Source organism: Lentinula edodes, assembly GCF_021015755.1.
Source record: "Lentinula edodes strain Le(Bin) 0899 ss11 chromosome Unknown C8R40scaffold_2, whole genome shotgun sequence".
Classification (NCBI taxonomy): domain Eukaryota; kingdom Fungi; phylum Basidiomycota; class Agaricomycetes; order Agaricales; family Omphalotaceae; genus Lentinula; species Lentinula edodes.
The window spans coordinates 250,720-263,758 of NW_025764308.1; the positions used below are offsets into that span (position 1 = coordinate 250,720).

Consider the following 13,039-nt stretch of genomic DNA (forward strand, 5'->3'; position numbering starts at 1 on the left):
TTGCTCATTTCTTTCACACCCAAACAATCATTCAACTTCGATATGCTCTGTCCATCTCAAATTTTTCAGAGTCCTGTGCCATCTCCCACCATCTCTCCGCCGAAACCTCTCGACACTTCAATTTGAAACACACAGATCATCGTCTTATTCTCTGATATTCCACGAAAACATTACCGAACAACTCTTGAGACCTTTCACGCGCTCGAGCTCCCTTTTTTTCGCCTCTGTAAGAGTCTAACCCAAAGCTCGTTACATCACAAGATAATGGGTGTAATACAGCTGACAGTAACCTGTTGCGACGAAGGACTTCATCGAGGAGAATGTCATATTTGAGACCCATCTTCGGGAGCATGGGATGGAAACGCTGGTACTAACCGACGTCTCCGGATCTCTTCAGATCCAGCAAAATCGAAGACGTCTGTTTATTGCATTCCTCGAGTGAGAAGGTGCAGATTACTCGACCGTGGTGTCTACATGTTACAACGGTGACTTTCTGTTTGATTTCATAACATGAGAAACACTCACAGTGCAATCATTCCCAGGTTGAGTGGGCTCACTTCGTCCAACAACATATGTAGGTGCTCCAGCGTGTAACCACTTACCACCAACCACCGGGGGTAGGGGAACTGGAAATAAGGACGGTCAAGGTAAGGGCGGTGTTCGTCTTAGGACTCGACTGGAGAAGAAAGGTGTCGTAGTAGAGATAATGAGGAACCAAGATTCCTCAGGAATGAATTTAAAGGTCCCACCGGAGATCGGGCGTGATAAAGAGCTCGAGAGAAGGGTTATCGTTGCATCGTCTCCCGACGCTATGCAAAAGACGGCGGTGTAGAAAGAGAGGAAGTGATGACGGTCTAGGTCCGCGAGAGACACGAGTAGTAGCGCTTTCATTTTAGCTTCGTGGTCACGTTGAAAGAACTACATTCTTCAACATTGAGCGTTTCGTTGCTTGCTATTCGTTCTCCAAATGTTCGTTCAAGGGCAGCTCGTCTTAGTGAGAGATGGGCAACATCCACTCTGGCCCGCAATTGTATGTCATTCCAAATGTTTAGTTTTGATTATTGCAATTGAATCCTCACCGATGTCTGATAATTTCTAGGTGAAAAGAATCGCATCAGATGGTCAAGTCTCAGCGGAAATCATCTGGGGTAAAGATAATTGTAGGTGTCAATGATTTGAATATCATTGTCTCTGATAGATCGACAGATGAGTATACTTTCGCGCCAACTAGAGATAATCTCAAGACGTTAACGGAGGAAAAGATCGAGAAAATGCTTAAGGCTAAGGCCACGACGAACAAGGCCCGCGACAAAAAACGTGACCTCATCACAGCTAGGAAATATCTTCATGAAACAAGTGGTACAGTTAACGCTACTGGAGAGGTAAAGGCCAGCCTCAAGGTGAATACGAAAGTCAACGGCGGTGGAGATATCGAAGCAGACGGTTTCAAGTATACCAAAGGGGTAGATGAAGCCAACAGTTACGAACTCAAAAATGTTGCTACTGGCCTTTCGAAGAAGGGCCGTACTGAGCTCTCTACTGGTCACGCGGCCCAGTCGAATGTAGGTAGGGTCGTAGAAGAGAACGGTCACAGACAAGAAGATATTGTCACTGGCATTTCGACGAAGGGCGGTACTGAGCTCTCCACTGTTCATGCGACCAAGTTGGATGCGGGTAGGGACAACAATGTCAAGGAGTCTAACAAGGCATGAACGTTGCGAGAGCTCTACATACTCTGTGCTGATTGTGTTTCAGGATATATCTCCGGTCGTAGAAGAGGCCAACAGCCACGGACTCGAAGATATTGCCACTGGCCTTTCGACGAAGGGCCGTGCTGACCTCTCCACTACTCACGCGGGCCAGTCAAATGTAGGTAGGGTCGTAGAAGAGAACGGTCATGAACTCGAAGATGTTGTCACTGGCTTTTCGACGAAGGGCGGTACTGAGCTTTCCACTGTTCGTGCGTCCGAGTTGGATGCGGGCAGGGACAACAATGTCAAGGAGTCTAACAAGGCATGAACGTTGCGAGAGCTCTACATACTCTGTGCTGATTTTGTTTCAGGATATATCTCCGGTCGTAGAAGAGGCCAACAGCCATGGACTCGAAGATATTGCCACTGGCCTTTCGACGAAGGGCCGTGCTGACCTCTCCACTACTCACGCGGGCCAGTCAAATGTAGGTAGGGTCGTAGAAGAGAACGGTCATGAACTCGAAGATGTTGTCACTGGCCTTTCGACGAAGGGCGGTACTGAGCTCTCCACTGTTCGTGCGACCGAGTTGGATGCGGGTAGGGACAACAATGTCAAGGAGTCTAACAAGGCATGAACGTTGCGAGAGCTCTATGTAACTTGCTAATCTTGCATTCAGAATGTTTCTCTGATCCGACCCCCTCTATCTCAAATCGCAGAGAATTCTCGCGGTTTATCTGATTCCGATCTTCGAAATGACCCCGCGCAAAAGAATAAACGGCGCAAGCTCGAATCAAGAGTCAAAGATGAACCTGTAATCGAGCTCCATCGCGCCACCCGGAGGTGTAATGCGCCTAGAGAAATCGAACCGCCATTACAAAGATACAAATCGACACCAGAACTTGATCTCTCGATACCACATGTCAAGTTTTTCTACGATGAAATCAAGCAACGAGGAGATCTAGCTGAATTCCTGAGATGCCGGACTTACGATTCTCACAATCAATCACTGGAGGAGGCCCTAGTTGTCGACAGATTTTTAATGGAAGTCGTTCGACGCACGGAGGAGGTGTTATACCTGGTCAGTACTGTCCGAATTATAATTATCACATGGGCTTTCATAAAACTCCTGATAGGGCCGCAAAATTCATGCTGATGAACGCAATATTCTAATCGGACACTCCTCAAGTTGGGTGTTCAGGGCAAGGGAGCGCCTCAGCACTGAAAACGGAGGAAACAAATCAGCCCCTGGAACGAGAAGGAAACGGCGTGACATAGGAATCAGAAGGATTGGGGAGGAAAAGGACACGGAATATGACAACGAGGATGTCAATCAATCCTAGGGGTGCGGCCAGGGCACCCGCACGTATATCTTGTCACTTTACCTGCTAAGCTCTTCCAACGCAATTTGCTGCTTTCTTTGTTCTTGCTTTCTTACGCCCTTTTATGCATCTCATTTCATTGATATACCGTCACCCTCAGTCTCTGGTTTCAGGCTTCCTCTTCTGTCGTACTCTTATTGAACCTTTTTTTGGTAGTAGATATTGTCCGTAGTACATGGCGCTTATCGTGCCTTGTGTTTCCATTTTCTCTTTCCGGTGTGTTTACTGCTACAATTTCCGAAGCTTTCTTGCTTGACCTTAGGGAAATTAACCGCGCGTTTTGGTGCCATTTAAGCATGTGACTCCGTTTCTTCACAGGCGTTAACGCCTCTTATTCTTCTTCTTGTAGCCAACAGTCCCTCAATATTTACGGTAAATGGATACAGGAAGTTTGGCTGGTAAATGATATTCACTTTCCTCCTCAACTAGGGATCTTAGTAGGGAGACTCGCCTCTCTAAGCCTCTAAAGGCCAGGAGTCCGGCAGGCGTCTCCCGCGAAGATATCTCAATTTGCTCGCGTTGGCTTCGTTCCTGGGGAGAACATTCACGCCGTCAAGCCCCTCCACAGGCCAGACGCGTGAACGGACTTAACTCGACTTGATCCACGCGTTCATTTTGGAGTTTTTAGTCGAATCCGTTCGGGCGCTAACGTGGTTTGGGTTCTTTGACTTCTACTACGCGGTTCTTAAATTCGACCATCTCGATCTCGGTGCCGCATTGAAGGGTGACAACAGGGCCCGAGTAAAGGTAGAGGATCTGGCTCTTGTTTCGGAGGACGGGGGGATTGAATTTGAGGACACCGAAGAACAGTCTACTGTTCGTTCTGCCCCCTCTTCACCGTCTATCACTTCCCTCAAACCCAGCGCTTACCCTTCCAACGTTCCTCCAGTAATGTGCGTATTCCTGGCCTCTGAGGTATCATGTTGCTTAATATATTTGCAGCTCTGTTTAACTCTTGTTCGCCCAAAACTTGCGTGAAGTACCAATTCACCAACGAGCAACTTTTTGAGCGAACTTTCCTGGCATCCCGTATGCGGCGTTAACTATCGATGCGGGCACGCAATTGTTCTCTCCGCCTCACCAAGACCCTGACAACACTGTTCACGGCTGGTGCGCCGACACTCCCCTTGCCAAGTACGACCCCGGCGTAGGCGGTCATCTAGTGCTCTGGGAGCTCCGTCTTGCAATTCGCTTCTCACCAGGTTCCACCATCCTATTCCCTTCGACGCTCGTCACTCATTCAACTGTTCCAATTCAAAAGGGGGAAACTCGCTTCGCTATATTTCAATATTCATCTGGCGGTCTATCTCGATGGAGGGCGAACGGGTTCCAATTTGACCAATCGTTCCTGTCAAAAGCAACCTAAGCTATGCGAAGTTGCCCAGGACGAATATTTATAATTGGCCGCCGCGGTATATAGATTTCGGTCCCTCCAGTCTGGAACGCTGTGATCATCGTAATGCTATTTATCGACCACGCACAACACCTTCATCTTAATTAAGATGCTGACGGACACGGAATACCTTATGCCCCTCGTTCTGGACTAATCCGACTGGCAACAATGCATCATTCTTTCCACTTAGTGTCCGAATTGAACGCCGTATATCTTTCTTTCAAGTTGCTTCCTCGCATACTGCCACAATTTCTGAGCCATTTTCTGTCGATGCCATGCCCACGTTCACCGCTCTCGTTCCTCGTTATTTCGGAAAGATTCTCCTCGACTTTCGGGCAATGATCCACGAGGGGGATCAAAATACTCGCAATTGCAGGCATTTGGATGAGATCATTTAGTGAGGGCTCTAGGCACGCAGCCCGACTCACAGACGGCACACCTCGATGATGAGCTCGGACCCAAGGGGAATTACACAAGGTTGTTCTCAGGTCTAATCCATGGCCATCAGGGGGGTCATCACGAGCGAGCGAATACTTATCTTATCACAAATCGGGATTCATGGGAATAGTACACATTTACTTTGAACCTTCTATCGCCATCCTCTATCTTCGAACCCAAACGGGCAACTGTAGGAACTGTATTCTTCGTATGTTTCCCGCTGGCAGTGACGACTGTGTCTCGCGGTCGAACTTAAAGAGTTACTCGTTAGACCGTGATATCTTCGAGTAACGCAGAAATTTCAGAACCTAAATTTGTCATTCATGAACGCGACCTTCGCAAAAATATCTGAAAATCCAGTTAAAAATGTGAACACGGACCTTGGCAACGTTATTTGTATGTCCACCGAGTCTTCACCAAATTCTGCCTTCCATTCTTGTGCCGTTTTCAAAGACCTTTTTAACCTTTCGGCCATGGCCCTTAGCCTCCCTGAGCGCCGATTTCCCGACTTTTGACATTCTTCCTCCCAGCTCTCGATTCAAGAATTTACTTGTGGTTTCTGTGCTAGGATCTCCAACTGCGGCGCGCGACTTCCATCTCATCTAGCCTTCAAGCAGCGCAGTTCTGTCTTTTTGGACATCAAATACTGATGGTCTTATCCGCGTTACTTTACGTCTGTTACGAGGTTTCTTACGAGTTCATGGCCTTTCTCCAAGCTCACCGTATAGACTTTTCATCTAGGCCCTGTCATCAACTCAATTATCCACGTCTTCTTAGGAGTTTAATGACATCTTGCACGAGTCAACAGGGATATCTAAGGTAGTATACGTGCTTAATTGATCTAAACATGTTGCAGGCCACAGGTGGCCACAAGGTGGTACAAGCATCTTTGAAACTGCTTCCTGAGATATTTATCTTGTATGTTTGTGGGTGCCGATGTCTTGCTTCAGAAGGTTGGATATGGGTTGAAGTTTGCTATAGCTCCGCTTTGGTAAAATTAATCATCGTCATGAAGGTATATAATGGTGCACTTCATGGATCCTGCAGCGGCTCCTTAAGCCATGGTCCGATCCCGGAAGAACCGCGAAAGAGAACTCCAAATCTCGAGCGTCTCATCTCAAGATGTTGAAAATTGGGTGAGTTCATCATGTAGGAAAAGCGTGGCCCTTACAATATCCTAGCTTCTGCGTGTCGAGGAGTATAACGCTTATGAAGAAGACCGTTATCTTGTCGGGATGCCGTGTTACAAGCCAGCAAGACTGCGACCGAGTACTTCATGTGCTGCCATTGAGATAGTCCCTCAAGCATGTAAGCGATTCAGTGCTGTCCTCAGGCATAAATTAAAGTCTTACAAATAACAGTGCCCTCGCATTGCAGCAAGATCTCTCCGTCTCTGCCTGACGAAACACACGAAACACCTTCTAACGAATCCATTATTCGTGAGATACGCAGCGTGCAATCGCAGATGTTGTTAAACATGCAAGCGTTTTCGAATGCGTTAAGTCAATCCCGAGACTGCATACAGCCCTCAGGAAATCCGGCCGTTACCCCTGTCTTTAACTTCTGCCACTACCATCCGCCATATCAACACTCTCCTGCTCCTCCTTTCTATCATCCTCTCGCTTCTCAGATGTCCCTGACGCATTTTCCTCCTTTTTCTCCACCATACCCAAGGCATCTTCCTCCTTTTCACCCACCAGACCCAAACCAGCTTTTTCCTTTTTTTCAACTGCACCCAACACATCTACTTCCTCCTCCTCCCCCGTCGTACCTGCCACCCGATCATTTCGCTTCTTCTACACCTTTTACTTCACCTACCCATGCAAGGCTTACTCAATCTGAAGCATGTCTGAGTCTCTCGCGTTTTTCGCATCCCACTGTACCGGAACCCCTTGCTCCTCAAGATGACCTCATGTCTGAGCACAAACTTCAGCTTGGAAATGGGCACCTTCTCAGATTTACTGATGCTGATCGATCCTATCCACCTGAAGAGAAATGGCTTGGGATGACCACCAGAGAATATCTAGAAAAGCTTAGGGCTGTATGGAGTGACAGGACTCCTCACTGGAATCCAACGTTATGCCGATGCCGTATCAAAGACCACCCGATCGCGATGCAGTACTGGGGACCATGGGTAATTGACCCCTGGAAACACTCTACTGTCCAACAGTGGTGGTTCCATAAGGTCCAGCTCTGCTTCTTCTGTCTGTTTTATATTCACATTCTTTGTAGACTCTCATGGACAAACTGAAAAAACACTCTTCGATAGATTCATTCTTAAGCAAATATGAGTCCGACGGTAAAGCAATCTCAGTCTCAGCACTCGCGAAGAAGGTTGTCACTCAGCGGCCCAAAGGTCGAAGACAAGCTCAAAATCCTCTTGAACCATCACAGGGTCTAGCAAAGAGACGGAAGAAGGTGCACAAAGAATGATAGAAGCTTCATCCGTATGTTGTAATCTCCATGCCCTACCGCGAAATTAGTTGCGAAGTGCAGATTCAGTGTCCTTATCAGCGGGTAGCTTGTGGGAAGTTATTTAGGAGGAGCAGAGGAACCAACGTGCCCGTGAAACAGTTCTGGGAGGTAGCCTGAAGTACGCTAATTCGGATAGGGTCTGGTAGGAGCTTCCGGGGTCCTGGTAGTACCTGTCTGTGTGGGGTGGTGTAGCTGTGGGTCATGGGCAACATGAGCAATCATTGACCTATTGGAAGGATGTTAGGATTTCAATTGTCCTTAGGCGGGACTGTAGTCCGCAGATATCTGGCTGTTTTTTTTTGTTTTGTAACCTCTTTTATTCTCCTTGGTATTCTACTCTTGATACTCTTTACACACATCATAATGCCAATCAGTTTGTGAGTTGTATTAGTCCCGGTCTCCTCTGACCTTCCCTCTCTGACCTTTTCCTTTCCCTCTCTGGCCTTTCCCTCTCACTCTCTGGCCTTTCCCTCTCACTCTCTGGCCTTTCCCTCTCACTCTCTGGCCTTTCCCTCTCACTCTCTGGCCTTTCCCTTTCTCATCCCACACGCACTCTCTGGTCAACGAAGAATTGGGAAGCAAATCTAAATGCCGTCGATTGCCCGCTCGTTCTCCAGAGCGCGTGGATCTGTCGGGTCGATGGAATCGTTCCGAGATGTGACCTGATGTAATGCAGTGTCCGTTATTCAATGTGACCTTCATGATCTTTTCCGTTAGTCTCAATTCTTCTCAATCGCACTTCTAGACGAACGGCGGTTTTGATTGAGCCGTTTTCTTTGTCCATCAGCATCATCAAACGTTTAATGAAGATCTGCGTAGAAGTCGGGAAAAGTATCAATGTCAGTGATGCATCTTGTAATTGCGACACTGACGAGTTGTTCTTATAGAATATCTTCAACGCGAACTAAGATTTATGCCTCACCACGGCTTTGAGCCTTATCCTATGTCGTCATATGTGTTTTTTCTCAAAAAGTTTGAAAGAGTTTACATGTCCTCACCAGCCCCCGGCACCTCGAAAGCCATCCGTCACCACCCAACGCGCCGCTCATCGCTACTTTGTCATCTAAAAATTTGCCTACAACGTCGGTTTCTTCTTTGGATCGCTCTTTTGTTTCCACTCCTCCAATCAGACGTTCATCGCCCCATTCTAATGCGGCGCCACAATATTACAATTCGCATCCTCAACCTCCTCACCCTCCACTAGTCCATCATCATCGTCATTACAAAGGGTATGATTCACATAAAGGATCTTATCCTGTACCCAACACGTCTCAGCCCTTGGGTGTAATGGGTATGACCGTTCGGGGTTTGAATAGTATGCCATCTGGACGTGAGCGGTACGGTCTACAAATGCCTGGTATGCCAGACCCCGGCGGTCCTGTAAACAACGATTTCCCTGTGGTATATACCGAGGATGCGGCCACAAAATTGAGCGATCTTGTGCAGAGAAGGTGCTTCAATTGCCGTACTACTGGCACATGTACCTGGAGGAGAAGTAAACTCAGTCCGGGAAAATTGGTATGTTACTGTGAATTTGACAATCCATGATAATCCATGCAGGAAAACTGATGACCATCCATTGCTTCTAGCTATGTAATAAATGTGGCCTCTTTGAGCGCACACATTCTAGGCCTCGCCCTGCACAGCTCCCGAATAAACTTGGTCCACGTGCTTCTATAAAGTTACACACTCGTTCTCCACCTGTACCTCGTTCCCTACCATCGCCATTGATGCATAGCCAGTCCACCGGTTATGGTTCGCATCCTCAAGAATCACCTACGATGCATAGGCATAATACACTTCCTCCGATTCACCTCACTTACTCTCATTCTCATCCACTAGCTCCCCTGAGCTTGGTTGCCGCTCCAACATCTAATGGTATTCAACACGAATTGAAGAGAGACAAGGATCACAAAAAATCATTGTCTAGACCTTTGCAGGACCGAGGGTCCCCACTAATTTCAAAACGCTCACCCCCAAGTGAACAGGCCTCCCCAGTTTCTCCGCCAATGAGCTCTGTTTCAGAATCGCGTCATGAGCGTGATGAAAATTAACGACCCTCCTATTCATGTACATGTATCTGCTGTTTCTTGCTATGTTGCTGCTTTTGTGAAAAGGATTTGACTACATTCCCCATTGGCTCAAGGACAGTTCTGCAATTCTTGATACTTTTTTTTTCTCTTTCTCTCTGTGTAACTGCTTGCTAGGTGTCAGTGCCTATTGTTTGTTTATAATTCCGGAAAATCTAAAACTTGACTGATTTTGTACCATGACATAGTGGTGTAGTTTGTTCAAGAGACGTGATACTTGTAACGCAGATACTTGACAACTTTTGTAAGTTGGAATAAACATGGATTCTAGATTGTTAATATATTAACACCAGCGGGGCATGATGAACCTTGCATGATGTATGTTTTTTTATGTCAAAACAATTTTGTTGACTCATAAGGTAATTAGCAAGAGCTGTAAATGAATCAAAATACAGAGGAAGACAAGTGAAGAATATGATCAGTTGATGAGAGCAACCCAGGACACCGAGATCAAGGGGGAAAAAGCTGTATAAGGAGTAAAAAGAAACAATGACAAGCTAGTTCCAGGTGAAAACAAGTGTTATGAAATATAGAAAGGTTCAGTAGATACGAAGAAAAGGAGAATGAGTATAGTGTTGTTGAAGTGCAATGATTGACAACATTCACTGAAGTTTCTCCGATAAAGGAAACAAACACAATTTGGGAGATGAGCCATGAATACAGTCATAAGCAAGCAACCAATGGTGATAGACATACTGATCAAAAACTGGTTGTTAATATGTGAGATGTTAGGAAACAGATCCACAGCATTGACACAGTATGCAGCTACATGTGTGCACCGGCATACAAATACATATTCAAAACTGTTGAGTTAAAAGACATTGTGGATTTTGGGCAAGCAGTGATGGCATGGTCAGAAGTAGGAGTAAGAGTGCTACCACTTATAGAAGAGCTGAAATTGGGTGGTGACATTGAAAAGAGACAGGATGGAGCATGCAAACATTGTAACAATTGACATGAAGCACATTTGAATGAAAAAGCAATGATACATATACAAAGGATGGAAAGCTTGACACAACTTGCCATTAGCAGAATGGTAATTGGCTCAAAACTGATTTCAGCCATATCAGTACTGCAACATCTATGCATACTTTAGTTAGAAAACATATGTGTTGTCATGAAGTACGCAGCCCCTATCATTTTCCTTTTCTCACCGTTTCGACGCCTTTGCTTGTACGGTTAGTCCAACTCAATTAAGAGTTTTTTTTTGAGTGAAATTTCGAGACTAATATTGGCTAGCATGCCGCAAGCCCATTTGGGAAATCCATCAATCGGATCCGTAAGCCATTGAGCTGAGCGAAGTGCCACTTATCGACAAACGTGTTCTACCTCTAATGATCATCTATGGCACGCTGCCGCCGCCGACAGCCACGTAGATCTCTGGAACATCTTGCTCGTGCAGCTGCTGACCTCGAAACTCTTGCCATTTTATTGCTCAGTGATGCCAACAACAGCAAAGAAGAACTCGTAGCTCTTGCTATTTTGAAGATAGCACTTTCCAAAGATAAGGATGCTCAATGTAGCTCAAGATATGGCAGTCGTGGATCTTATAGTTGGAAGAAATGCAAAGAATTCTTTGATTATTGCTTCATTCATTCCCTGTTCGCTGGTTTAAAGCATGGCTACGGTGAGTGTTAATGTAAGGCTAAAATTTTCACTAAATATTGTTTCAGAATGGGTCGTGATGCCTTCTGGCACCTGCATGACCTTATTGCTGCTGATGCAGCTTTCCAATCCACAGCGAATCGTCCTCAACGCCCTGTCCACTATCAGCTGGCCACATTCCTATGCAGAGTTGGGGCTGAAACGGCGTTGAAGACAGCTAGTGTAATGGCAGTTGCTGAGGGATCTGTATACAACTATGTACAGCATGTCATTGGTGCAATACATCATTTATGGTCCAATTACCTTGCATGGCCTGGAGAAGCTCGAAGACACTTCATTTCCGAGAAGTTTGCTGAGCAAGGATTTCCAGGCTGTCTCGGGACAACAGATGGTTCAGACTCATGAACCAACCACTTGTCAACCCATATGCATATTGGTGTAGGAAAAAGTTTTACGCAGTGAGTGATTGTTGATTCGTTCTTGGCTCATTTCTTATGTCTCAAATAGTTGATCATCGTGGCGTGTTCACATCGCATGAACTGGGATGGCCAGGTTCTGTTCAGGACAGTCGGGTTTTTCGAAATTCACATTTATGGTTGCACTGCGAGAAATATTTTTGTGCACATGAATACATATTGGTTGATAAAGGTTCGTCAATATAGTCCTCTGCCTCATTCCTCAACTGAAGCTCCCGTACTGCAGGATATCCATTGACAAAGTTTACAATCCGCCCATTCAATGACTATGATCTCACATCGAATCCAGTTGAAGCACGTCGCCGCAAAAAGTGGAACTGTCAGCTCTCTTGCATGCACATTTTTGTTGAGCATGAATTCGGTCGTCTAAAAGGCCGATTCCCTATACTACGCTGCATTCCCAGCCGTCACTTGGGCGAGGCCTATAAGATTATTGAGTCATTAATGATTGTCCATAATATACTTGAGGTAATCGGAGATGATCCTTATACAATCACTGGTTTCACAGGCAGCGGTGGAGAGCAAGAAGTCACTGATTCTACTGTTGAGGTTGCAGAACGAGATACTGATCTTGAAGGGGATGACTTCTATCGCACTGGCCTTCTTTGTCGTAAATTACTTATGGATAAATATTCAATGGTTTAACTGCATTAAGCCAATTGTTATTATATCAATCCGAGAACAAAATTTTGAAGATAATTTCAGCTCATATCCATTACAAGCCCTCCTCAGAACATAGCCTTTCTGCGAGTGCTTCCCCCATCTGTCAAATCTTTGCAATAGGTGATTCCATCATCTTAGTTGCACGTTCCCATTCGACGTTCCTTTGCTGTGCAACTGCCAGCTTCAGCTCTTCCTGTTTTACTTTTTCCTCTCGTTTGTCCCTCTTTAAAGCAAGCTCATAGTTCTTATACTCCATCTCTCTCACCACCTTGTTTTTGTCCTGGATTGCTCCAACAGCATCTGCGACTTGCAGGACAAACAGTGAATACTTGTTATTGCTGTTTTCACAAAAGTTGGCACCTTGGTCACACACTTTACTTTTTGGCTTCAAAACAATATCGAACAAAAACATCAATATCTCACTCATTCCTCTACCAATTACTGTAAAATTTAGTGTGTTGATAAGCTGTAGTATATGCTCAGAACGCCCCATGGTTATTTTTTCAAGAATATATAATTTTACAAATCTCAGCTATGAAATGGTGCCAAACAAAAACACAGATATCGAGCTCAATTCTCCACCAATTACTGTAACTTTTAGTGTGTTCACAAGCCATAAGGTATCCTCAGAACGCCCCTTAGTCTTATCTTGAATGGTGTGACCCAGGCAGTAGAAGTTGAGGAATTTCACGTATGGCCGGAAAATGACCCTGAACTATTAGGCAACTCATAATGATCCTTGCTGTTTCTCTTTTCACTGTCTTCATGGGCAATAAGAATAATTCTAGAAGCAAGCAGTCTGTATGCCGCAAGAACAAAAATCCAACT

General features: G+C 45.6%; 4 protein-coding genes across 4 annotated transcripts; all 4 read left to right on the plus strand.

Moving 5' to 3' along the window:
• Positions 1-967: 967 nt before the first annotated feature.
• C8R40DRAFT_1065353 (uncharacterized protein) lies at positions 968-3,032 on the plus strand (the record flags this gene model as incomplete). The annotated part of the gene is made up of 7 exons (XM_046225661.1): positions 968-1,030; positions 1,100-1,160; positions 1,207-1,688; positions 1,756-1,995; positions 2,063-2,302; positions 2,369-2,770; positions 2,826-3,032. The coding sequence occupies 7 exons, from the start codon at positions 968-970 to the stop codon at positions 3,030-3,032; spliced, it is 1,695 nt and encodes a 564-aa protein (XP_046091358.1).
• Positions 3,033-4,101: 1,069 nt separating this feature from the next.
• On the plus strand, positions 4,102-4,437 carry C8R40DRAFT_1033552 (uncharacterized protein; the record flags this gene model as incomplete). The annotated part of the gene is made up of 1 exon (XM_046223348.1): positions 4,102-4,437. A coding segment is annotated over one exon (336 nt), but the record flags the coding sequence as incomplete, so codon positions are not given.
• A 4,311-nt stretch (positions 4,438-8,748) lies between these two features.
• Positions 8,749-9,044, plus strand: C8R40DRAFT_1020937 (uncharacterized protein; the record flags this gene model as incomplete). Its single annotated transcript, XM_046223004.1, has 2 exons — positions 8,749-8,895; positions 8,967-9,044. Coding segments are annotated over 2 exons (225 nt in total), but the record flags the coding sequence as incomplete, so codon positions are not given.
• Positions 9,045-11,141: 2,097 nt separating this feature from the next.
• Positions 11,142-11,477, plus strand: C8R40DRAFT_1034123 (uncharacterized protein; the record flags this gene model as incomplete). Its single annotated transcript, XM_046223399.1, has 1 exon — positions 11,142-11,477. One exon carries the CDS (start codon positions 11,142-11,144, stop codon positions 11,475-11,477), a length of 336 nt encoding a protein of 111 aa, XP_046091361.1.
• Between the last annotated feature and the right edge of the window lie 1,562 nt (positions 11,478-13,039).